At 46.6% G+C, this 26992-nt stretch overlaps 1 protein-coding gene across 6 annotated transcripts in view; it reads right to left on the bottom strand.

Annotated features, from left to right (window-relative positions):
• The window catches only part of BCL11A (BCL11 transcription factor A), a 98500-nt gene that overhangs the window by 13475 nt on the left and 58033 nt on the right, over nt 1–26992 (bottom strand). For 4 of the 6 annotated variants that reach the window (XM_047782020.1, XM_047782022.1, XM_047782025.1 and 1 more), the window contains one exon: nt 2083–2184. The exons of the other annotated variants lie outside the window; for them this stretch is intronic. In XM_047782020.1, the coding sequence (XP_047637976.1) occupies nt 2083–2184 (102 nt within the window). The remainder of the gene's footprint in view (nt 1–2082; nt 2185–26992) is intronic. 6 annotated transcript variants of the gene reach the window in all.

Raw genomic sequence — 26992 nt, 5'->3', positions numbered from 1 at the left:
CTGAGACTTAAGTTTCCCATCTGTAAATGAGCATAAAAACAGTGCCTCAAAGAATCATGAGGCTCAAATGACAAACGTATACAAAAGCTCTCTGTAAACTATCAAGTCCAATACGTTTGTGAGTTTTCATTACTACCTGGCTTGATTAGTTACCTAGCAAGATGACTAACCACACCTCACACGTTCACAAGGGCTTTCAGGGGAAAAACTGGCATACAGAAAATCCAGGCCTTCCCAGGCCAAGAGGAGGCCCTGGCTAGAGGAAGGTTGGGGGCGGGAGGCGGGGGGGGGGGGGGGGGGGGGGGTATTTTAAGGCCACCAGCAAGGGAAGCTATGAGGTAAGTGCTATATGCCCTGAAAGCCAGGGGCAGCTTGTTAAAGGAGCTGCGTGGGGTGCGGGTCAGCTTTGCTCAAGAACTTTCTGGAACCCTACAACCCGTTTCCACATACCTTGTTCTGGTCACTCCTAAACTGGTCCTGCCAGCCTGGGTACCAGCAAACTAGGCTCCCTCCTAGTGCCGGAAGCACGGTGGGTGGGGAGGGGGGCTCCTTATCAGGTTCCTAGTTCCCCACTCTCTCAGATCAAACTCCCTGCGTTCAGGAGGATCAAGCTGGAGAGCTGAACTAAACTGTTTCCCAGGCAGCAGCCTTTGGCCACCCAGCTCCACCCTCTCTTCCCTCCAAGGGTGGCTCTGTTCCCACAGCAAAGCATGGGCCCCAGGCACCCCCAGCGAACAAGGAGAGCTCTCCCCACCCAGTCAGCATGTAGGGACTCGAAATCATGAGTCCAATCCCCTAAACTGTATGCAATAGGTGACCTAAGCCAGGCTGCAGCCCAGCTCGGTCACTGGGGGGGCAGGTTAGGGGAAGAGGATGTGCTTTTAACCCTTGCACCGCCCAGCCCTCAGGACCCGAGGGCTTGTGTAATTCGCACAATAACTCATTGTTACCTAGGATTACCTAGGAGTTAATCAAAATAAACAACTAGCTTTGAGTTTGGTCTCAGGGTGCAGGCTCTGCCCTGCAGATACATTCATGAGACTGGGTCAAGTGTACCTCCCAGTCCCTTTTAAGGCCCCAGCTCCAACATCCTGCTCTTTTTGTTATTCCCTTTCCATGACAGGTTCCCCTTTTTTTTTCTTTCCACAACAGGTTATTATTATTTTTTTTAATTTCAAAATGAAACTATTTTCCTTAAATGCAAATAAGATGTCACACTTCTTTTCCTCTTGAACCCGCTTTTTTGTGTTTGGGGTGGAATCAACCCCCCGCCCCCACCCCCACCCTCCACCCCATCTGATTTTTTAGCTATGCATGACTCATACCATTTATTCCTACAGAGAAAAGCAAGCTGTATTACCTTATAAAACAACATCTTTCAAAAACATTTTTATAAACATACAAATCTAAATTTCATAACAAGATCCCCACTATAAAAGTTGGCTTGAACAAGTAACTGGAAGGTGGCAGTGGTGGTGGGGGTGGTATCACTGAATTTTAGCAACAATGCTGTGCATTTTTCTCTAAATCTAGGAGAAAAACAAGTAGAAATTATATATGTATGTACATATATAATATACCATGCATATATAAAAATATACCATGTTTAAATACACATACAAATGCATATATAACATGCATGAGGATAACTCTAGAGTAGCTCTAAAATGGACTCCTTTTGGTTCTGGCCTCTGCAGAAGATGTATGCCATGGGATCAATTCAAAGTCCTAAAAGAGGCCATGGGAATGAATGTCCAGCAATAAAATGGGCCCTGAACACACAGAGGTATGCAGTCAGCAGCTACTGTGGAGCCACACAAGACCCTGGGAGGAGACCCACAGGGATGAGCAGCTATGAGCCCCACACCTTCAGTCAGGAGAGAAAGAAAAAGGCGGGGGGAGCCACTGGGGGCTGAGTGGACTGGAGAAGCGGGTGCCAAGTGAGTAATGGAACAATACATAGGCAGGTGCCAATGTATTTTGGAAGCAACTCCTTTCCATACTTAAAAAGTAAGGGTAATTTCTAGAAACTCTCATCTCTACACACATGGACATTTGTAGAAGAAATAATGCTCAACTTACAAATACCCTGCGGGGCATATTCTGCACTCATCCCGGGCGTGGGGATTAGAGCTCCATGTGCAGAACGAGGGGAGGAGAGGCCCCTCCAGTGCAGAAGTTTATCTGTGAAAGAAACCCACAATCAAGCACTAAAGCTATAAACAATGAGCATCATAAACCACAGGATATCACATTTCAATTCCATTAAAATAGATTAACATCATTACAACAGCCTTGCAGATAGTTCACAGGCCCAAGGCCTGCATCAAAAGAACAGTGGTGAGTTATTTCCCACAGTTCTGTTTTGTTTTTATTTTTAGGCTCTATCCGAGGCATGTGGAAGCTCCCAGACCAGGGATTGAACCCACACCACAGCTACAGGAGTGACAATGCTGGACCTTCACTCACGAAGCCACCAGAGAACTCTTTTAACTTTGGTCTGTTTTTTTGTTTGTTTGTTTTTAAATGGCTGCTCCCACAACATATGGAAGTTCCCAGGCCAGGGACTGAAACGAAGCCTCAGCTGTGACCTATGCCACAGCTGCAGCAATGCAGGATCCTTTAACTCCCTGCACCAAGCTGGGGATTGAACCCACACCTCCACAGCAAGTCGAGCCACTGCAGTTGGATTCTTAACCCGCTGCACCACTACAGAAACTCCTTAATTTTGGTCTTTTTTTGACAAAAGAGAAGATTTTTGTTTTAGGTATGGGGTGGGTTCTTTGGTTCATTTGTTTGTCTTGTCTGATTATTGTCTGATAATAAGAGATGTGTAAATAGCAAGGGGAAAACTTGGTAACATGATTGGCAGGTTGGCAAAATGGGGGGATTTATCTGCAAGGCTGGTTTAACATGCATACATTTACTCTAGAGACAAGCTCAAGCAGAAACAATAAGCTCACAGGAAATGAGTGATTTATGAATCATTTCTTCCAGAACCGTGTCCCACTGCCCCCCATGCTGTATTTATGACAGCACCTTCAATGACAAGGAAACTTTGGGCATCTCAAGGTTGGACCACGCTCTAGAATTTACTCGTGGAGTACCCACTATAGACATGGCTTCTTACAACACGAAGCAGTGGACAATAAAGATTAGATTTCTGGGGTCAAAGTAACTTTGGCCAAGTCTTCATCTTCAGGGTAAGGAATCCTATCATTCAAAGACAAGGAGATAACCAGCATTCCAAAAATAGCAGCACCCGAAAAAAGTGGCCCTCCTCCTCTATTCTACAGCACTGGGTTGCACTCTGGTGAGGAAAAATGACTTCTCCCACTAATAAACATAAATCTAGCAGTAAATCAAGCATTTCTAACATTGAGATTTTTGTGAAAAAGGAAATATTTGGTTTGTGCAACCTGGGGATTATATGGTTTATGTGGTGAGTGCCTAGCTCTTCCAAGTCCACCTTGAGCTAACCAAGCATGCAGAGGTCAACCTGGAGACAGAGTGGAGGATAGATGGAGTGCGGACACTCCACGTATCCTAGAGGCTTGGAGTTTGTAATGACTGGGGGAGGCAGGAGAGAAGAAAAACAGACTTTGATGGTGAGTAAACAGAGTGTGTTTTCCATTAGCTTAATATTAAGAGCACTTAGAAGAGCTGTTGTTATGCTCTAGGATAGCAGGTCTCAAGTGTAAAATACATCCTGTTCCCCTTCTATAGATCACACTGCCAAGAACAGCCAGGGCAGCCGGCACAAAGTTTCCTTTCATGAGGAGCCTGGTGGGTAACAATGGCGTTGCTCGTGGAAGCTCTCACACGGAGGCATAAATCTGTTGTTCTGGGCCTGCCCAGGAGGCCGCCTCGACCGAGACCATCTACAGAGGCATGTCCTCCTCCCTGACCCCAAACACAACAAATACCACAAAATGACCCAGCAAAAGTGGCAAGGCTGGACTTAAAAAACATTTGACTGCTTACATTCTATGAATTGAGAGGAGAGGGTAAAATTAACTACAGATTTAGTCATAGCGCTTTTCAACGAGAAATCTGAGAATCCATTTTCGCACTTGTTCTCGCCTCAGCTATTTAAGAAGTGTGTCGCCAAGACTGAAATCCTTTTCTTAGGAGACCTCCACAACTGGGTACTGTGACCTCAGCATCAAAGCCCAAGGTACTCTGCCTCTCCCACGGGGAGAGTCTCATTTCAAATTCCCTGCCACTTACTCCAGGAAGAGAACCTGAGGTGCCTGGAGTAGGCCTCCAGCAAGAAACGGGAGAACAGTTAACCTAGCCCAGGCCTGACCATTTGCATGTATCTCCCACTGGCAAACCCCTCAACTAAACCAATGGCCTGGAGCAAGCTAAGCTTCTGGGGGCAGCAGCCTGGCCCAGCACAGCCCTAGGCCACCAGGCAAAGCAAAGGCTCTTGAAGAAGAGTGAGTATCTGAGTATCCGGTCATGATTTGATTTCGGTTTTGGTTTTTGAGTCATAAAAAACCTTAGAGATCATCAAGTCTAATGTCTTCGTTTCACAGATGAGGAAACTGAGGCCTTGAGAAATTAAGTGACTGGCCCACGATTACATTGACAGTTAGCCACTGACTCCCCAAGCAGAGCTCTTTCCTGGGCTATCCATCTCTCTCCTCTGCCACTCCTGTCCTGGTCTTCAGCGCTCAAGACATACCAGCGAGGAGGGGTCTTTCTCTTGACCCACTCGGGAGGAACCTCTCTTGGGGGAGGGGCCCGCCCGGAGGTGTTGAGTGGACCTTTCAAAAGGTCCAAATGACCTGACTTGGTTTCAGAATTGGAAAACAACACCTGATCTGTTTCCTGCGCCTCTTGGCTCACCCCCACTGTTTTCATCCTCTACCTCTGCTTCCCCTGCAGAATCAGCCAGCGGAAGAGAAACAAACCACTCCTATCAGCCTAACAAGCTACTGACACTGTCTTCGGGAGGGAGACTCAGACGTGCATTTCTCTTCCTCCAGGAAGAGTGTCAAAGCAAAGGCAATGGGGACCCCAGCTGATTCTGCTGCCTCTCCCCCTGAAAACATCTCCAAACATGTTCTTATTGGTAAATAGACTCAGCATTCCCACAGGAACTGGAAATGCTAAATTGTTAATAGTGTCCCTAGAGTTTAACTTCTTGCTATGATGCTTTCAATTATTTCATCACGGTTTAGGCAGAGTTGAGTCTCACAATTAATGCTTCTAAGCATCACCCTCAACCAGCAGCTCTGCCTTCCCAGGCTGCCTCTGACTGAGGGCCTCTTTCCTCCCACTCGCATTTTCATTCTCCCCAGGGAGAGGTGGGCTCCTGCAGCTGGCAGGGAAGTGGGCAGTCTAGCTCTGCTCTCGATTTCCCTGGGGGAACTCTTGGGGCAATGACTCCCAACGTGCAGACCCGGGCCCAGCATCAGAACCACCTGGGAGCTTGGAAATGCAAAGTTTCAGGCCCCTCGACTTAGAGAATCAAAAACTGGGTTGGTGGGGAGGGGCGTGGAAGGCAAGAATCTGTGTTTAGCAAGCCCTCCAGGTGATTCGTATGCACAGGCCAGTTTCCTAAGTGCCATCTCAGGTTAAGGGGAGGCACAGACACTAGAAGCTCTGAGGTCCTCCCGGCAGAGATCCACCAGCTAGGAGGCTGTCTAGCTGGGACTTACTGCCTTTAGGACCAATGCAAGCTTGGGAAATTCCTAAGGATCCCTCCATGTGGAATCCAAGGTTTCACCCTCCCTCACTGACCAGGACAGGGATCAGGCCCAGGCTCTCTGTCAGAGAGGGAACACTCTTTGCACAACATCCAAACCAGCAGATGTCAGGCAGATGGTGTCCTCACAGACTCCATCAAAGTGGAAATGTTTGTGAGTGCAGCTGTGGCCCTCGGCACAGATGCAGCAAGGACTGGACTCCTATTTCCCTTTCTGGACTCTCAAAATGTGTTGCCCTCTTCTGAATCAATCTTTTCAAATACCCTGAACTCCTCTGGTGAAAGACTGAAGTTTTAACCTGTTCTGATTCATAAAGTTCTCTCCAGACCCAGCATTTCCACTTAGGAAATGCCTTGTGCATTATTAGGTTGCAATGTTTCTTTGTGATTGAGTAACAAATAATGAATCTTATTTTTCGAGGTCTCATTAACAATCTACAGCAAATTGGGAATGGCTTTGATTGAATGTTATGTACTGGTCATTTCATATTTCTGTAGACAGTGGGACCAACTTTTGACACAGGGCACCGTAAGCCAGGTAGGATGTTCTTGGAAGTGAAGATCAGGAAATCAAGTTTTAGGTTTCCTCAAGAACATCTCAAAGATCCCTTTATTACTGACCTGCTATTGGTTTCTGAAACAAATCACCACGGGTATCATACGGCCACTTTACTGTCTGTCTACTGTCCACTAGACCACTGATCTACAAATACGCCAAAACAGCTGAGCACAAAGCATCATTTCCAAAAGATTGAATGGCCGCTCTGGGTGCTAACTTGTATCAAGAATTAAAAACTCAGGCCAGGAGTTCCCTTCATGGCGCAGCGGTTAACTCTTGGGGTTCCCGTCGTGGCTTCAGTGGTTAACGAATCCGACTAGGAACCATGAGGTTGCGTGTTCGATCCCTGGCCTCACTCAGTGGGTTAAGGATCCAGGGTTGCTGTGAACTGTGGTGTAGGTCGTACACGCTGCTCGGATCCCACATTGCTGTGGCTCTAGTGCAGGCTGGTGGCTACAGCTCTGATTTGACCCCTAGCCTGGGAACCTCCATATGCCTCGGGAGCGGCCCTAGAAAAGACAAAAAAAAAAAAAAAAACTCAGGCATCTCTAGAGGACTACCTACGTGTACAGATGTTTGCTGTTCACTAAAATGTATATGTGCATTTACGTATTTCTTTTCTTTACTAGATAACTTGCCAGTTTTCCCAGCAAGATGGGGCACAAAAGAGGTAGAGCCATCCCCAAAAGGAAGGGTTACCCTGTGAAGCATGAGCTCCCACTCACTTGGAGTCTTCAAGAAAAGAATGGATGACAACCCACTGTGATGGGGAGAGATCCCTAGATTGGTGACAGGCCACAATAAAGGATTCTTACAATCCCTTCCAGAATCCCTACAACATTCTCAAGTCCCCACTCCCCGCCCCCACCCCAGCCAGTAGCCAACTTATAGACTGCATGTCAAAAGTGTGTAAAGTTTCCTGAATGAACCAATTCCAGTGCTATCCATATTACTGGATCCAAGTCACACACACACAGAAATAAAAACAAAACAAAACAAAACAAAAAAACAGTGCAGCTAGTCTAGGATAGAGGCTTGTTTACCTAACTGGAAGGCAAATCCACTGCACATCCTTCTAGCTCCTGCCCTCCGTTTAGGACAGATACTAGCCCCCGTCTCTCAGATTCTGGGACTTATATTATAGAGCCAACATTAGCAATGCCAGTGTCTTGAGTTGTGCCCATGTGAATTGAAAATGTGCCAGCTTTCTCACTGCTCACAGACTTCTTAATTAATTTTCTGATATTGTCAAAACTGCATTCCCTTTTGTTCTAGAAATGTGCATTTACATGAACTTTTTCCAATCACTATGCTTTTTGCAAAGATTTTACTGAATCGTGATGCTCTGTACAAACGAAAGCAAGAATTCTACAGACATCACACTACAGAATTTCTTTGCTGAAACTTGTTCATGATCCTTCTACTCCTAGGTACTTTACCAGTGACTTTAATCTCTCACTCATTTAAGAACTCTTTTTTTTTTTTCCCTTTTGACCAATTCCATCATCTCAGAGCCATGATTATCTAAACAACATGGTACTAATTTCACTTTTTAAGAGTTCTCACCCTAGGCATCTACTCTTTGAGTAGGGAGGAGATATGACATCTTTCATGCCCCTTTATCTATAAAAATGCAAAAAATGCAAGCCACCAATCTGTCAGGCCTAAACAAAATTTTCTGCAATCTGTGTCTTTAACATAAGCAAAGCATATAATTCAAAAAAAAAAAAAAAAAGGGAGCTTGCTTTTCTGAAGAATAAGTAAGCCAAAGACATTGTGTTCCATCTTTGTGTTGAAATGCAGATTTCTCACTAAAAGGCAAATCCTTCATTTCTAAAGGTTGAATAGGATGGTACTTAAAAAAAGAATTCCAGCTGGTTAAATTTAGGGTGTTGAAAAAAGTTCACTCCAATAATATTCTTTGGCTCTGGGCCCAAAGTATTTTCACTTGATCGTGAATTAGATAAATTTTTATTACATTTTAAGCTCTTGCCTTAGAATGGTGGAACTTCCCTAGGAGACTGGAAGGGCAGCTGCATAAAAAGACAAATTGTCCTAGGACAGTTTTTTTTTTCTTTTTTACCTTTATTTAACTGTATAGCTCACTATGAAAAATGTGTGTACCCAAGATAAATTCCATTCATTCATTCTTTCACATATTCATTCAGGATCTATTTACCTGGTGCCTATAATGCCCAAAGCCACGGCTACCTCTGTGGGCAACACAAAGAAAATTCAGACACAGACATCCCTACAAGAGCCTTCATCTCATAGATAAGATAGACCTGGAAAGAATCGCTCTGCTCCAAAGTAGAATGTCATCAGAGAGGTACAGATAAACTGCAATGGAAATTCAAAGGAGACAAATCACTGCCATTTGGAAGGGAGGAGAGTGGACTTTAAGGAAGAGGTAACTTAGGAACTGGACTTGGAGAGCCAAGACTCAGGACTTTCTAGACAAAAGGAGAAGCAGGTATGGCTGCCCAGAGAGAAGCAAAGCTGCAAGTGTCCACAGAGCAAATGGGGCCCAACAGGTAGTTAAATATTTAAATCTAAATATTATGTACCAACCCATTCCAATGACAAGAGACAGAGCTGGTCATCTAAATAAACCGAGGACTTTTGTGAAGTATCCTGCTTTCCCAATGCCATATTTTCAAGCATTGCATTTTCTTACAAGAGTGGATGCTGACAAAACTATGCCAGTTCATCTGCCCTGTTTTGCTCTCCCCACCCCCCCAACCTTGACTGTTCACCCCACCCCTCAGCCCCCAGGAATGGTGGGTGGTCTGCCAAGGCGGAATTCACTGTGTTTTATTCCTTTGAGTCAGACAAACAAGTGTTGATAGCCATGTTCTTCCTTGCAATACTGCCTCCCCAGCTTAAATAATCTATTTCAGATGTATCATTGCCAGTTTCAGAAGGGCTTGTACTTGCTGACACATTTTCAACAAATGACTGTGCAAGAAACATGGAGATTTTCCTATCCTGCTACGTCTCTTCAATCATCAACTTGACCTTCCCTCCAAATTTCCCCTCTTTCTTCTCTTCAAAGCCATGAGGTGCAGGGGGTGGGGTAACCTTCCTCCCACTCTTGGGTCCTTGCTGGGGATTCTGTCTGTATGTGGTGGTGAGTGAGGGGGATGTAAGTGCGTGTACAAGGCCCACCTCTACGTGAGGTACTTTTCAGGTTATTGGGGGGAATTTGGAAACTACTTTTAAAGAGGCCTTGCCCCATCCACCCCCTTCCCCGGTCCCCCTGAACCTCTCTCCAAGTTCCGTTCTTCCTTTAGGGACTCATCCCTCTGGAGAGACTGTGAGAACAAAGTCAGGAATTTCCAGTTCTTCATTCCCAGCTCTGCCATTCACCAGCTATGCATGACCTTGAGTAAATCCCTTTCCCCCTTCTAGCCCTAAATTTTTCTGTCTTTAAAAAGAGAAGACCGGATTAGATGAATGACTTTTTTTTTCCCCAGGCCAGTCTAAGTCTCCTTGACACCAGATCAAGGGCAGGAGTCTTGGGTACAGTTAAGAGACTTACTATGGGCCATCCTAGAAGCCGGCCAGGATGGGCCTAGGCCCCTTAGGACCTTGCAGGGATGAGGTGAAGCCCACAGGCCAGTGTGGGCTGGTTTCTTCGACTTAGAGAGAGTAGGCCTGGGGGTGGATTTCAACCTCCTGGAACACAGTCTTGCAAAGCTCACCTGTCTCAACTTCAAGGAGGAAACCTAGGTGGGTCCTGAGCCAAAGAGACTGAAGGTCAGAGAGAACCAGGAAGAAACTTCCTACAAACTCAGGCTAAATGTCAAGGGGAAAGGTCTCGGCTGCCAGAGCCAGAAGGCCAGTGGCAAAGCTCAACCTCTTGCCAGAGCCTGGCATCCGGGCACATGAGGGCCCACACGGGATTCTAAGAAAAGCCAGAGTCCTCTCCCCACCACCCCAAACCAGGGAGGCAAAGCCCCAGCGCCCTCTGGTCCCCGGCTCAGCCAACCTGAAGGGTTCCTGGAAAGCCATGTGTAACCTGAATTTCTGTAAACTGAATCACATTTGCTAACGGACGTAATTTCAGGGATGTTTCATCACCCTTCCAGGCTCATCGAAAATTGGCAGGGCTTCTAACACTTTTACCTATTAAGTGCTTCTTCCCCCACCCCCTCCCCAATCTCTCTGTCAAGTAGTTAATGATCTGTAAACAAACACTTTAAATTCAGTGGGGGAGCTCACTATTTAAAGGAACCCTGTGGCGAAACCTTTTGAAAAGTTAACAATCTTTCTGTAATGTGAAAAATCACCCTCTAATTTATCAGTTTCCATTGATGAGATTTGGTGTGTCCTGGGCTCTCTTAAAGTGGGGCTCAACCCACAGTACCTCTGGAGTTAGAGGGGTGAGGAATGAAAGAAGCTGAAGTCCTGAACGCATTGCTTTGGTCCAAATTGTCCAGCCTCACGCAAATGTATTCGCAGACCCCACTCATGCCTCCCAACCCCACAGAGAAAAGAAGAGGATGGAAAAAAATCATAGCCCCCACACCTGGAAAGCCTTGAAAACCACACTTGTGTTCCCCTGATTTAAGGAAAGTGGAAAGAGCATTTTCAACTGAAGGGAGGAAGGCATCGTGGCTGCATCAGACCCAATGAGACTGACCATTTGCTCAACAAACGTTTAATTCTGATAACCAGCCAGGGCCCGAGAGGGACTTCTCTATCAAAGCAAGCAGACCACACAACTCCCAAATTACTCTGAAGAGGCCACTCCAGGCCTTTTTTATCTATGCCAACTCACGACAAATGTTAATTTATGCCTCCATATCACCATTTTCATCAGTCTCAAGAAAATACAAGAATAAGCTTAAGAAATCCAAGCTTGGTACTTATAAGAAGACCCCTGATATTTTCAGGTGTTCCTGGGCCTTGTGGAGGAGGAAACTGGAGGGGAGGGGGGCAGTGATGCTCCTGGAGGAGAGAGACGTGGTTAGTAGATGTAAGTAGCCCAGAGAGCTGGAGAGTATTCTGGTTTTATCATCCAGTGCTGATATGCACAACCCTTCAAAGGAAAAGGGCCCAGAAGCCTGGCCCTTCTTCTTCTTCTTTCTTTTTTTTTTTGCTTTTTTTTTTTTTTTTTGCTTTTTAGGGCCACACCTGCAACACATGGAAGTTCCCAGGCTAGGGGTCTCATTGGAGCTATAGCTGCCAGCCTACACCACAGCCACAGCAATGCCAGATCTTCAACCCACTGAGTGAGGGCAGGGATGGAACCCATATCCTCATGGATACTAGTCAGGTTCGCAGCCCACTGAGCCACATCGGAAACTCCAAGACTGGCCCTTCTTAAGAAAGTATGCCATGGCCTCTGTATAGGGCTTTATCGTCTCAAAGCCTTCTCACATTGTGACTCCACAGCAATCCGGTGCTATGAGGGAAGGGGTTAGCCTCACCTCCCCAGGTGACGGAAGATCTCAGGGGCATCCCACTGCAGGTAGTGAGGGCAGGGCTGGAACCCAGACCCCTGCCCCCCTTCTTGGGGGCCAAGCTTCACCCCTCATCACCACTCACCTCAGGAGCTCTCCAGGTGGGCTGAGGCAGTTTCTGGGCATGAATCTGACAGCCGCTTACAGGTAATCCCTCGCCTTCCTGGGACTATAAAATGGGGTGTGAGCACCTGGGGAAGTGGGGAAGCCACGCTCCAAGGGCCTAATGCTCTACGACAAACTTGGCCAAAAGGTTCTTAGAACCAGAACTGGCTATTGTCCAGAATTAAAACCTATTACGTCCCATGGTTAATACAGAACTGCTCGGAAATTATGAGAACTAATTTAAGGCTTCAGAGCTCTACAAACTGAAAGAAAAAAAAAAAAATGGTCTAGCAGGTCAGGCTCTGACATTTCTTCAGGAGCAAAACTAGGCTGCCCTCTCGCCTGAGGTGAGGTTGAATCAAGGAGGGTTCTGGGGCACCGAGTCCTTCTTTCAGAAACAGGCCTCTGCCACCCACAGGCTCCTCTGTCTGCTCAGTCCCCCAGCCCCTTCCTCCTCCGAGCTCTGGCCCCGGCCCTAACCCTGTGGACACAGCCGCACAGAACAAAGGAGAGGCACACATAGCCTCTTCACCAGAGGCCTATTTTCTTGGCTTCAGAGGTTTTTTTTTCCTGGCTTTTTACCCAATTTTGAAGCCTTCATTTATGCCCCTGACCAACCTGGAAAGAATTTCCTGAATAAAATAAAAGAGATGCCCACATGGATAATATGCAGTCATTCAACGGGACGCCCCACTACGGCCACGGGGAGGGTGCTGCTGGCTGTTCTCGGGTTTATGAATTCTGTGGATTCAATGGAGGCAACACCTGAAATTATCAGACACCTGCAGGCTCCTCAGACCAAGAGCCACCATCCCTTCCAACCACTGGACAGAACCACTTGGGAACTCGGTGTGTGGAGACTGGCCTCTCTGGGCACTGGGGCCACATAAAAAGGGGACCCAGTCCCCAGAATGATTTCCTGTTTGGAATCTCTCAGAGATCCCCTGGGAAGCGAGGTCTCAGCTATACTCCATTTCCACGCATTCCCAGCAGTGAGACCGACCCAGAGCCATTCATATCAAGGTCTTTCAGGTCCACTAGGAACGGAGGCACTCCCCTCTCCCTAACAAGCCCCTCAGGCTGAAATCCTTTTGCTCCCAGAGCCTCAACATTCAGCTGCTGGGTAGAAAGCCCCCCTCTGTCACCGGCCCACAGATCTCCGCCACCATCACGCGCCAACCCTGTCAGGCGGTGGGGAGTGTGGACAGCACGGCTGACGCGCTTTCAAAGAGGCCGACCAGGCAAGAACCATCCTGTACTCCTGCCCCGGCTCTAACGCAATAAAATGTCTTTTATCAGTGTAATTCAAGGCAAAGAGTCAAGGGTCTGTCACCATTTTAAAGAGGCTTATTACATGGCCACAAAAATTTGCCTCAGGCTCAAACCTGGCATGTAAGGTATCAGCGTGGGACAGGTTCTTTTGATTTGATTTTATTTTCTTACAAAATCTGAAAATGAAACGCTTCTGTCCCTCCCTTCCACCAACCGTTTTTTGATTTATGGGGAGGAGGAAAGAAATCTGAAGTTGACAGGTTGGGACAACTCCACTCAGCTTTCTCACTCAAAAGCTGCTTTTGTTAAACCATACTTTGCATTTATGGCCTGCGGCTCTTGGCTGACAGGGCAGCTCCTCCAGTGTGGAGCAGACTGCGGACTTCCCCCAGAGGAGGCCCCACTGAGATCAAGGCCCCCCCCCAGCACCCAGAGGGGGGCAGCACGGCTCCGGGGGCTGGGGTCACTGAGGCCCCTGGCTATACAAAGGCAGGGACGGTGAAGGATATATAAATACACACACACACACACACACATATATATACATACGTATATATGTGTATGTGTGTGTGTGTGTGTGTGTGTTACATGGTTCTGTCCCCAAGCCTTACGTGATCCATGTGATCACCATTTACCCACCACCACTGGTCCCAAGCAAAGTCCAAGTCTTCTGAGAATCAACAGTGTGTTCCGTCCACCTCTCATCACCTGGCATCATTCTAGGCAAAGAAGAGCCCCTCAACCCAACACTCCTAAATCAAGTGCTGTCCAGTGGACTTGTCTTCCTGGAGGGAGATTCTAAATGACCTGGCTGGAAGGAGCTGCCAAGGACCTGGCAGTGACCAGGGGAACCTTCCCTTCCCGGAGTCGCTGAGGTCTCTCTGTCAATGATTCACTCACCAAGGAGCCTCCAGGTCAGCCTTGACCCAGGCAATGATTATAGCCCCTTGAAAGTGGCTGCTGGCCCATAGGTTCACTGTACAATTTTGACAACCTGCGACTGTATGTTTACTCAATGGTCGTTATGGACAATCAGGTTAATAATTCACCTCCCAAACACTGTGTAATTACTGTTAGAAGAGTTACAATGGATGTCAAATTTCCTTCTGATGACTTGGTCCCAATTACCTAGTCTGTGTCCCTTTCCTCTCCCTCTCAATTTTTGTTTTAAGTAATCTCCCACACTTTCCCCTATTCTCATCCCCCACCTATACCCCCATCTTTCTGCCCCAAGCAAAAGAACAGTGTGAACTCCTTCAGCTCAAATAATCATACCTAGAACACACAGTTTTTGCTTCACTAAAAGGGCTTAAGAATAAGGCTAGGATGCTAGGCCTGGAAAGTGCATGGAAGGCTGGCTGACCCCATCTGTCTCCTTGCCTCTAAAGCAGGAGAAAGTCTGCAGCAGCTCAGACCTCATCCCCAAAGCTGCACCAGGCTCAGCCCGTGAGGCCCAGAGAAGAGAGTGCATAAACTTGAAGTGCTCAGGGGTGCCGAGGCTTCCCAGCCAAACAACTGGCATGTCCCTCCCCAGCCAGAGCCCCAGGCCCACGCTCAGCCTCCGCCTCTGCTTGGGACATGCTGGAGGACATGAGGAAACACGTAAGCCCTGAAAACAAAAATGAGGCCGGGATCCCAGGAAAAGCCAAACGGTTCAGAACCCACCTCTCTCTGTTCCGAGGTCTTCACACACTACACCTCACCCACCCCCCACAAGCATACAACCTGCTTTCAAGACTCAAAGCAATTTCTGCCCTACCTCCCCACCCCCAATAGGGCAGTGTGGTCAGCTGACCTTAGTCACGGCAAGCTTCAGGGCCTGGGAGGCAAGACCAGGGTCCTTGATCACAGCAGGTGACAGAGAAGAGGGACAAAGGTGACGGGGTGATTGCAGCAGAGACAATGTCTCTTTTCATTTCAGTGAGCTGTGAGTTAGTCATTTTTTGATGCTCCACCCCCTACATCCTTCTCTCTCCCACATGCGCCAGCACATACAACCCAAGGCTCTTGTGTTTGAAAAGCCCTCCCCCACCACCAGCACACAGAGGGGGTTAATTTTCTATTAGATTCCCCTCCTTCCCCCCCCCCCACCCAATTCTGTTATGGTGGGAGAGGCTTTTGACCACCACGGTGTTCTGGAATCACAGGAGCTCAGCATGTTCTCTGGGAAGTGAACTGGGAAAGTTCTCAAACTCATGAAACCCACCTAGATACAGAAAATATCTCCAGAGCTTCTAGTCGGTTCTAATTTCAGTGTCAAAAGAATGGGGATGGACTAATGTTTCCTGGCTGAGGGCTTGGTGTTCAGATCTAAGACCTACGACTCCGTTCATCCATCAGGGGCACACCTGACACCCAGAGAGGGGGACAGACCTGTTAAGGGTGGGGTGGGGGGCTTCCTATAAGTTTAGAATTTTGGGATCCTTCTACGTAGAGGGTTTAGTTTGGTTGGAGGGTTTCTTTTCTTTTTTTTTTTTTTTTACTTGTTCAGGTTGTGGTATCTTTTCTCCCATTTAAAAAAAAGAAATTGGAGCTGTATTTGTTTCCTGTTGGTGGTGCGGACAGAAGGAGGGTGTGTGGTGGAGGAGGTGTGTGGGGAGAAGGCTGATGGATGGAGCAGGGCCGAGAATATCCGGAATTGGAAAAAAGTGAGAAATGGAGCTTTTTCTTGGCTTCCAAACAGTTGTAATTTCTACTGCCACTGCTTAGATCCTGGGCACCAGGCAGAGAGAGTGGGAAAAGGGGCATGTGACAACTTCACCACAAATCAGGATTTGGCATTTAAATCCACAGGAAGCAAGAAGAATAGAGGGACTTCTTATTTATAGATTTGCAGATGAGTTGAATGAGATAACCAAAATGCACTTCTCATGTATCTGAAGGAGCAATTCCATTTTCAGACTTGGAAAGTTTCCCATACTTGAGTATCACCCGACCCCAGCAGCACGCTGCATCCCAAGGTTAAGATCAGCTTCCTGCAAACCGGGCAGAAGGCTGCCGCTTCAGTGGTAGCTCGAGAATTCTACTTTGAAGGACAGGTTGGTACCACACTACATTTAACTGGATTCAGTTCATCTGATTATACAGTTCCTTGCTTTCTGGAATATGTAATCATCTCTTTCTGATGACATTTTAAATATCCAACTAGACAAATAATTGCAGCAATAATTGATAGCAGAGTCAAGCTGGAGGATCGCTGATTGGCAGAGTCCCCACCGAAACAAATCTTCTTTCTTTCAAACATTACAGGAAGGATGCTTAAATCTAACTTTTGCTGATAAATGCTCAGAATTTGATTTACCGATAAAGGCACGGCAAGAAAACCTGCACTTCAGCCTGTGATTACTTTGTGAGCTATTTGAGAAGAATCAGCAGTGTGATTTATATTATTTTATTTCCCATGAATAACTGCAAAGATAGCGTTGGTAGTTTGGGGAGAACGAACGGGAATGAGAGAAGTGCCGCTCTCAATGCCTCACTTCCTGAACGATGTCAGCCAACCCTCAAGGTTTACAGTCCTTTCCCCCTCTGATGTGCGCTCCGTGCAGAGAAACGCTTTGGACAGGGGCAACACCCAAAAGGAAGGCAAATGATTGGCTCCACTCAGCCCTTTGAAAGCTGGTTTAAAGCAATACCCCAAACCACGACTTAAATTCCCCTGCCCTGTGCAGAGAACCCCAGACGGGATCAGGAGACCTGAGCTCAGACAGACCCCAAGGGATTCCAGGCAAGTGCCTGGGCACAGATGACATCCCTTTGAGCCTCTGGTCTGTTTTTTCATCCAAGGTAGAGCCCTACATCAACTGTTGTCTATATCACGTTTTGTTTGTAATATGGAAGTTGTTACGGTTTGCGTCGCTGCTTTCAACAATTCAGACCCTGTGGAATGCTGCAATGGTCAGAAATAACTCACGGAGGAGGCTTGTCTCCGGGAAACATCAAGTGAACAAGCTGGCCTATTAGCAGACATAGATTACAGTAAGGAAAATCTAAAACAGAAGATGTATCTGAATGTTCCAGCCAACGACAAAAGGCAAGAATTCAGGGATGGGGTCTGAGCACTTGCCCACAGCACTAGCATGAGAATCTCTTTTCATTTTTTCCCCTGTCTCCAACCCCCCATTTTCTTTTCTTCTGGTTGTTCTTTATTCCCTTCCCTCTTTCTTCTTTTTGGGGTGGGGGGGTACTTTTATTTTTCCCTTGAAACTGAACCATTATAAGCGAGTTCACCTCAGAGCTTCTGTTAAAAATCAGGAGCTTGTTAGATGTAATGATTATCTGCACCGTGACACTTAGCGCATGAGAGGGGGCTTGTCGAACAGCTTTACTCTAATTTGGATCTCCTCCGTTAATTAGAAAGCCCTCAGAGTTTCTGCAAATGCAGGTCACTATCGACAGCGTGTGCTTTTGAATGCTTCCTTCGCCTGTGACAGTTGTGGGGCTCTCCTTCCAGGAGCTGGCAGGGTTGTCCAAACTCTGACAGTGTCAGAAAATTCAGTCACCATGGCCGCTTCGCAGGCAAGTTACAGGCAAGGTGACGGTCGCGCAGCCAGTTTCCCGCAGCCAAGCCTGATGAAATCTGCATTCGCATCCAGCTAAAAATAGCCTGAATGTCACTCCTCTTCCCCTGGCTCCCTCTTTCCTTCTCTCTTCTCCTTTTTCTTCTGCTTTCCACCTCCGTGTCTCTTCTTTCCATCCACTTTCTACATCTTGCTTCTCCCACCTTCCCTCCCTTTACTCTTCCAACAGAGTTCTCTGCCGTTCAAAGGTTGCACTCCCCAGAAAGAGAAGCAGGTTTTATAGATAAACCAGGTTGCTTTTTATTGAAACAACAGTGATTGTGGAACAGAAACTACCCCCTGCCCCATCTTAAAAAAAAAAAAAAAGATTTCCTATTTTGTGTGTATGTGGTGGTCAGCAGCCACACCTGGGGAGGTGGAGGTTAAGTCTAAACTTCCAGCATGGCTCACATGTTTTCTCCTAAGGGAGAAAACATATTGCTTGCACACCCCCACCACCACAAAGAGAGCCTTGGAAGAACAGCTATCCGGGCTGCCATAGTTCCCAAATGGACTGGTCTTGAGGCCAAGCCCAATTTCCTAAGCAGACCCAATCCTCCCTTGAGATCCCTGCCACAAATGCAGGAGGCTGAAGGCAATGGAAGCCTGGCCTTGCAGTCGCTGGCTTATGAAATGCAATGGGAGGGAATGGGGTGGGATATCATGAGCCAGACTGATGAATGCACACAAACTCAGAAGGAGTTGAAGTCACAGCAAACAAGCATGATGGGGCAAGGGAACCCCAGCAAGAATCTCAAGGCCAGCATCCTCAACAGCCACAGTAGGCCACTAACAGTGGGGGCCAGGCCTCCACCAACAGCCTGCTGCTGAAAGCTTGGCCACTGGCCTCCAGACACCAGTCCCAGGAAAGCCCTCAGTATCTTTAAGCTAACTGGAAAAAAACAAAAAACAAAAAACAAAACAAAACAAAAACAAAAAAACCAAGAATCGTCAATCAAGTCATTTGAAAAGAAAAACTCTCCATCCAATGTCACAAGGCTGTCGAACATTAGGTTCTTAGGAAGCTGTCCCAGCAACCTAGATATGAGAAGCCATGCTTGCTATTCTGAGGTGAGAAGTGAAGTTGTCTTTCACTCAGGGCAGTCAAACAAGGTCTGCCAGCTGCCCCTTGAGAACAAAGGGCTGAGCTCAGCCCAGAGAAGGCAAGTGTTTCCCTAAGGTAACACAGCAATTCCAGGTGTCCCCACGCAAACCCCTTCACTCAATAGGTGGCTTGGTCTTCTCTCGGAAATATATACTGCTACATTGGATCCACATTTTCAAGCAGGGGGCTAGGCAATGAAACTGCACATTCTAAGGTTTCTTTCCCTACTTTCTTTCTCCCCGACCCTACTCCCCTGTCACATACAAAAGATCCATTTCTATATCTACCTCAAGTTTCTAACTCCACTGTCCTGTCTGCAGGTCAAGAGTAGAGGACTGTGGCAAGCTGCTCTCTATTCTGAAATGGATATGACCGAAAGGCTGCTGCAGGTCAAGGCATCCTGGGGAGGTGGGTCCTGGGGCTTTTGGGGTCACTGCTCTTTGGATGGACCATGGTTCATCTGCAGAGAATGCCTTGTGGACTCGTTCTCTCTCCCATACATCAAATGGAGGCACCAACCACAGACCTACCAACCCACCATGCCCCTCCTTCCATTGGGCCCCTTGTGCCTTCTTCCCACACAATAAGAGAGAACACAGTGGCCAAATGCTGAGAGTCTACTTTATGAACATTCATATGATTAAGTACTAAAGCAAATGGGAAATTCAGAAAAGCTATGCTTAGGACTACACACACAAAACTCGCATGCACGTTCTCATGCACATACACACACTTTGCACAGAAATTGGGCAGCATAATGGGTCAGCTGGTAGATTATTATCAGACACATGGAAACCCCAACTCAACATCAGGACTGGGTCTGGAATTTCTTTCAGGAAGAACTTCACAGCATTGGATGGTTGACCAAGGAATCAGGGTAGGGCAGAGAAGCAGCCTGTAGTCCCCAAATGACCACAACCCTTCACAGGGCGGCATTTCTGCTCAATGCCCTGTGAACGCCACTCATGGGCAGCCTGAGATGGTCACTTGCCTCTCAAACCTGGCCACTGCTCTCACCCCACTCTCCCCTTTCAGGTTTTCACACTTTTCCCTGCTAACAGAAACAGAATCAGAACAAACTAATATTCAATTTTAAGATTACTGTTCTATCAGAATCAAAAAGACTCAGGAAATTCAAAGCTAAGGCAAACACCCCTCACATAACTCTGCCTTAACTATGGGGCATTTCAAAGTCCGAAGAAGAGGGCATCTGCCCACCTTGAATCCGTTACTTTCCACAGGCCTCTGCCACAGGCAGGAGGGAGAAAGCCAGACCACACCTCTAAGGATGTAAAGGTCTAACCTTTTACTCATGTAATGATCTACTTAATACATTATTTTGTATTTAATCAGAGAAAGAGTAAGATAATTTGTTATCCCATAAAACCCCCTAACCTATATTTTGCAAGTCAATTAGGCAGCCCTTCTGCGTTAATGTCAGCACATCCCATGCTGCACCTCCAGCCAGGCTTTCGGGTGTCTGTGTCGGGGGAGGGGGGTAGCGGGCAGTGACTTTTTCTGTCATCTGTATGGAAATTGGGAAATCATCTTCTCAAATGGAGATTATCTTCCCTTGGGATCTTTCTGGAAGGCTATAAATAATAGAATATACTAATCAACATTATATATTAAAAAATGAATACAGAATCAGATTAAGGAAAACCCAAATTATTCCCCCGTTATAAAATCCAAAGTTTTTAAAAAAAGAAGAAGAAGAGGCATGAAAAAGATGTCTTAGCCCATCCCCTTCAGTTTAGCCCTATTCTCTGGCAGCCAAACCTGCCTTAATAAAGGCGCTCAAAGTAACCATTTCTCACTCCTTTATTTATGAGCAATGGAATGCAAAAAGCAAGGGGCTTAATTTCAATGCAGCCATTTCCCCATCAACTATTCTACACAAGCTGCAGGGAAAAGTGAAGACTGGAAATTTACGAACCCTTTACAAGAAACCTGGATAAGAATGTGGTCTAAAATGTACGAGAGGAACATGGACACATGGCATCAACGTAAGACAAGAATGTTCCTGACTCCAGCTGTCCAATGAGGTCTACCTTGAAAGTCTTGTGACTCAGTTTTCTCATCTCTAGAATGGAGTCCCCTAACCAAATCTCGGGAAACATTATAAAGAAAATGGAGTTAAACTCTTACATAGAGCCCTCTCTTTGCTATCACTTTTCACCTGGTTTTTACAGCACCATAATAATACTTATAACACATTCTCATGATGCAGAAACATTGATATTATCCTGGAAGAGTCTGTCTCATCGGCTGCTGAAAGAGAATCTTTCTTTCTTTCCTTCTAGGAACACAAGAAGTGAACCTGGCTGTTTCATCAAAGTCTGCAAAAGACACCTGAGTCATCATTCTAACTGAACAATTTCTCCACGAATGCAACCTGCAAGGTGGGAGGGGAGAAGCCTGTCTCTGGTGTGTTGGGAAACGCCACTGACTTCTCCCTGATTCTTCTCCTCTGTCCTTGGCAATCCAGTTACAATTTGACAGCATTTAAAGCTGACAGTACTTGAGGTAATAGGACAATGCCATAACAGGATTACAGCAAATGTGAAAGAAAGGACACACGTAGGTACTGTCATTTAGGTAATGTCATCTATGATCAGTTTTTGTTTCGTTTTTTGCTGACACTAAAGTCAGTATCACTTATACGATTCAGTGTAAACCCTGTTACAGTTGGAAATAGTTGGCTACCCCCATGAAAGGAATCACTCACACCACAGGAGGATTCAGTGAAACCTAACTTTGGTTGATGCAAAAATAGTAACAAAAAAATTCAAACATTCAAAACTAGCCTGAAATCACTAATACTCAGAATTAATTTACCTTCAAAATAAGAAAAAAAAAAAACCTGCATTGATCGTAAACAACAGGGGACCACAAGGTTTCTGAAAAATGTCATGGACCCCAATGAAACTGATGCTTGAGAGAGTTTGGGGAAGATAAAGTAGAAACACCTAACTACACTCACTTTGGGGAGCTGGTCAACAGTAGCCCACTCACCGACCAATAGGATCCTTAGCAGTCACTTATACCATTTCTCATGCCATTTCCTTTTTGTCTTCTGACCCACAGCACATCCAGATCCAGGTAATATCAGCTTTTGGAAGTTGGTTCTGCTCTACTTTCTAATTAATTTCTGCCACTGTGAGTTTTTCCCTCTAAGCCACTAAGTCTCCTAAAAGCCATTATTCCTTTGCAAGGAACACACAGCTGCCCTGCCTGCTACTAAAATGACCTGCCCGTTGCCCAGGACAAGAAGCCATGCTCTACGCCAAGTGACCACAAACCAAAAAAAAAAAAAAAAAAAAGACTTATTTGACCAACATTTGTCTCAAAAGAAATTCTGGCTAGAGGAAGAAGTACTACAAAGGAGGCTGAAGAGATGTTCTGACCATTCCAAGTCTTAACAGAGGCTAGTTCTCCTCTAGAACATTCTGGGTTCACCAGGGTCTCTGCTTTTCCGTTTTTTGTTGGGTTTTTTTTTTCACTTTTTAGGGCTGCACCTGCAGCATACGGAAGTTCCCAGGCCAGGGATCAAATCAGAGCTGCAGCTGCCGGCCACAGCCACAACCACAGCCACAGCCACGCCAGATCTGAGCCACATCTGCAGTGACGCTGGATCCTTAACCCACTGAGGGAGGCCAGGGATTGAATCCATATCCTCATGGACACCATGTCAGGTCTCTAACCTGCTGAGCCACAACAGGAACTCGTCTGCTTTCCTTTTGACTTTCTGTGTGCCCCTGGATAATCTCCAGAGCCCCAAGGCCTCCTTTTTTCCCCCAAAGGACTATCTATTACACTTCTTATCTTCCCTCCCCTTTCACCATCTAGAAGAGTTTATTCAAATTCTGGCTACCTTTAAAAATCACCAATGTAGCAGGGTGCTATTAAAGAGAGCTCATAAGGATACGAATTTTGGCACCTGCCTTGTTTCATCACACACCCTCTGCATGACAAACGCCATCATGGAAAACTAGCCATGCCCTGAACAATTGCCCACATGGGTGGTCTAGAGGGTCTTGATTCCAAACTTCACTCCTGTCCACACCCCATTCACAATATGGGTGACATAAAAACTTTCCAAGACTCTACATTAGTAACAGACAGATCTGCTCATCTCCCACAATGTTTGGTTCCACTCTGCTTGTGAAAACCCTACAGTCAACCACCCCATCCTCCAGAACATACCTGTGAAAGGAGAGAAAAGTCAGCAGGAAGGACACTGCAGAGAGGATCAACAATCTGCTCCATCCCTCCCGGGGACAGAGTCCTCAATTAACATTGTCCTAGAAGGCTGCCTCCATCCTTTGCTGGGAACACCAACAGCCTCACAGGGTCTGTAGGATATGGCCCGAGGTCTTAAGCCTTGGTTGCAGACAAGAGCTCCAGAATCCTTCCCTAAATTTCTCTTCCAGGCTTAGCTCCCTCTATGCACCAAGGAAAATAACTCTGCTCAAGTAAAAATCCCCTCCACTCTCATTTCCTTTCACACATGTCTTCTCCTTCCCTGACTTCGTGGATCCAGTTCATACTTCAAGGCCCAGCTAAAGGTCTACCAGTCACCTTGGCATAAAGAATCAATCTCTCCCTCCCCCAGACCTAAGGAACACTCATTCCCTGCACCACCCTGGCCGCATAACCAGTCCTCCCATCACTGGTTACCTTTCTAAGCCCCTACTTAATTCTACATCTTCCCAATGTGCTTCTGAAGTGCTGGGACTCTGTCTTATACTTAATTTTTATTTCCAAGTATCCAGCATAGCAGGTGAAATATACATATATCTTGGGGACTCACTAAGTAGTGGTTAAATGACTAATCTGCCTTCCCCAAAGAAAACCTGTTTTTCCGAGTATCATTTCTGTTCGTAATGGCAATTTTAGCCATCTCTGTAGCCACAAACAGTTCCCTTCTGATATCTGTTTGAACATCCAGATAAAAACAGGCAAGTGCCAGTAACCTGTTATGCTACACAAAGATTAGCATTAATATCCACCCTCTTTAAACAGCCACCCCACACCCTAGAGAGGAGCAGAAGTGACGTATATATGCCAGCCAGAGAGTGTGCCAGGTCAATTGAGTGGCTGTCAGTTACCAAAAAATAACAACTTCTCTATGGGAACCCCATCTTTGAGGTTGTACAACCCTCTAGCTCTGTTTCAACCTCGGTCAGCTGCAAAGAAGTTAGGCTCCACAGAGGCACATGCTGAATGCAAAAGGCTAAGCTCTAAAAACATAGCTGTAATATTCCTTTGAATCCAGCACCACCAAAAGGACTTCCCTTTGATGCCAGAGAGCAGGAAACATGGAGTTTCTTGGCCACCTTACCTACTGGGTGTGGTAAAGGGAAGGCCCTGCAAAAATGATGGCAACAGCTAATGTAACTATTATTTGAAATGCTGATTGCGATTCTCCAGGCTGGGCTTACCCCTCATATCAAAGCACCCAGGGCAGCCTCCCTCCATCCTGACAGCCAAGACCTGGAGTCAGGCCATGTGACCAGGTGCAGCCCAACACTGCACACACACACACACACAGAGGTTTTCCACGTAAGGACTCACATCTACATGGCTTAGCACAGAGCTGGGCTCAGAAAAGGTACCCCCCGCCCCCAAATCTGCCACATGAATGAGGGTCGTCCAGATACCACGTGTATGCTGACTATGGGCAACTGCATGAGAAACAATGTGGAGAAGATGGGTGTTAAAAACACATAAAACCCCTCACTTTACAGGAATTCACCAGACCGTCACCCAGTTGGGACCTCCACCGGAGGAGAAGATATATCAACGGGGAAGACTGACTCGGGCATGTTCTCCCTTTTATCTTTCAGAGCCCTCTGGAATGCTATGAAATAAATCCTCTCCCCTTCCTGTTCTCGCCTCACACGCTCACAAATGCTCACGAATTCTCACACAAGTACAGGGGCCCTGCTCGTGGAGGAAAACATTTCAGTCTGCTTCCGCCTCTCACCCAGGCATTACCAGCATCTAGGAAACCCTCCACATCCAGAAGCATCCCGAGTTCCCTGAAATGTACTCCAGTGCCCCCCTCAGAGACCGCTGGAGTCTTGAGAAGACGCAGTTAAAGGTTAGACATAGACAACCTTTCAAGATGGTCCAACTCAGGGGGGTGGTTTTTATTTCTCAGCTTTATTGAGGCATAATTTACATACAATAAAAGTCACTCATTTTAAGTGTACAGTTTGACGAATTTTGCTAATCGTAAACAGTTGTATAACCTCCACCAAAATCAAACATAGGGCATTTCCATCACTCTAAGAAGTTTTCTCATGCCCCTTTGGAGTCAATCCCCTCCCCTAATCCTCTGACCCCTTTTAGTCACTGATCTACTTCCCATCACTATAGGTTGGGTTTTTCTAGAATCTTATGTCAATGGGATCATTAGCATTAACCCTTTTCTTAACTTCATTCACTGAGCAGAATGATTTTGAGATGCATCCATGTTGTTGGGTGTACTGCTATTTCATTCTTATACAACTAGTCCATCGTACGGCTGTGCTACGATCTGTTTATCCATTCACCTATTGACATTTAGGCAGTTACCATTTTTTGACTATTACAAACAATGCTACAATGAACATTTGTGTATATGTGTTTGCTATGAATGCAGGTCTTCATTTCTCCTAGGTAAATATCTAAGACAACTCAAAGTTTTCAGAACTTTGATGTTGAGAGTCCAGGGAACCCCATTTTGTCACCTTACTCCCTGCCCCATTTCCACCCCATTTCCCTGGGAGTTCAACTCCAAAGCCTATATCCCAGCCATCTATTTGGCTCAATGACTAAATGTCACTCTATTCCAAAGAGACATTTCTCCACTACTCTAACAGAGTGATGAGAGGTGACCCCAAAATGTCTTTATAATGGGCATTCATTTGGACTGAAACCCCTTCTGAATCAGAAGTAACTGTGGAGGGTGTTGCGAGCCCTAGGACCTTCCCCCTAGCTCAAAGGAGGGTGGCTGACCTCCCCCATTAGCTGTGTCACTGAACAGCAGCCAAGGGTCCTGCAGATAACCTCTACCCTGCCAGAAGGCCTTGGGAAGTAAGACAACACCAAGGCCTCCCTCAGAAGGGCCTCCAGTGCTGCCCAGTGGTATGGACAGCAGAGAACCAGAGGCAGACATGCAGATCCCCTGCTGCCCCTCCCCCACCCTCCCTGGCTCTGACAGGGCAGGGCTGGGGGCAAATGGGCCACCAGGAAGCAGAAAGATCTGTGAAGAAGCTGGAGCCTTGAGACTGGAGTTGCAGTAGCCCCGGGGCGGAGGGAAAGGCAGGATGAGGGAAGACACAGGGAGTGGAGGGAAAGCAGACGAAAGAGGGGGCAGCCACCTTAAACAGAAAGACAACAGCTCAGCAGGGGAAGAAGCTAAGGCAAAGGGAACAGAGACTTCGACTGGCAAGAAACTGAGGAAGAGAAATGACGCCCATGAGTGAGGCACACCTACTAAAGACTGAGGCAGATCCGAATGCCTGGGGCAGCAGATCTCTTAGCTAAACAGACTGAGAAAGCATGAGGTGGGGGAGAGTATGGTGCCGACAGGGGTCCAGGAATGCGGCAAGACCTGGCTTCTCATCTATGCGTTGCCACCACCTGGCCAGGTGACCATGCCAGGTCTCGTCACCTCTGTGGACCTCAGTTGCCCCATGGTAACCAAGGAAGTTAGAATAAATTCTAATTCCCTACTGTCTTATAAATTTTGTGCCATCTTGGCAGAGATGGGGGTATGAGAAGAGGAGAGTGGAAATGGCCCAGAGCTGGCTGAGACAAAATATCCAAGGAAAGGAAGAGTGTTCATTCCAACTCCCTAATCTCCAGTTGGCAAAGCCAGAGCGGGGGAGATACAGACTGGCTCTGTGATGACAAATACTCCTGGCTCACTCCTAGTGTTTCACCACCAGACCTTATTTCTTCAGCTGGAATTAAGAAATTGACTCATCTGTAAAATGGGAATAATCACAGTATCTGCTTCACAGGGTTGTTAGGAAAGTAAAATGAGTTAATATTTGTAAAGTACTTAGAACCGGGTAAGTGCGTACGTTTTATTGTGAAATAAAACACATGCCTCCTGGTATGTATTAGTTGTACATCAGCAGAAATGAGGTCATCAGCCCCTTTCCCAAGAGTAGGTTGAGATCAGCAGAAAAGGAAAGAGGGAGGGGAACAGAT

The sequence above is a fragment of the Phacochoerus africanus genome, chromosome 5 (assembly GCF_016906955.1).
Source record: "Phacochoerus africanus isolate WHEZ1 chromosome 5, ROS_Pafr_v1, whole genome shotgun sequence".
In the NCBI taxonomy this organism is placed as follows: domain Eukaryota; kingdom Metazoa; phylum Chordata; class Mammalia; order Artiodactyla; family Suidae; genus Phacochoerus; species Phacochoerus africanus.
The sequence above is the reverse complement of the archived record's forward strand: the minus strand, read 5'-3'. Positions and strand labels throughout refer to the sequence as shown.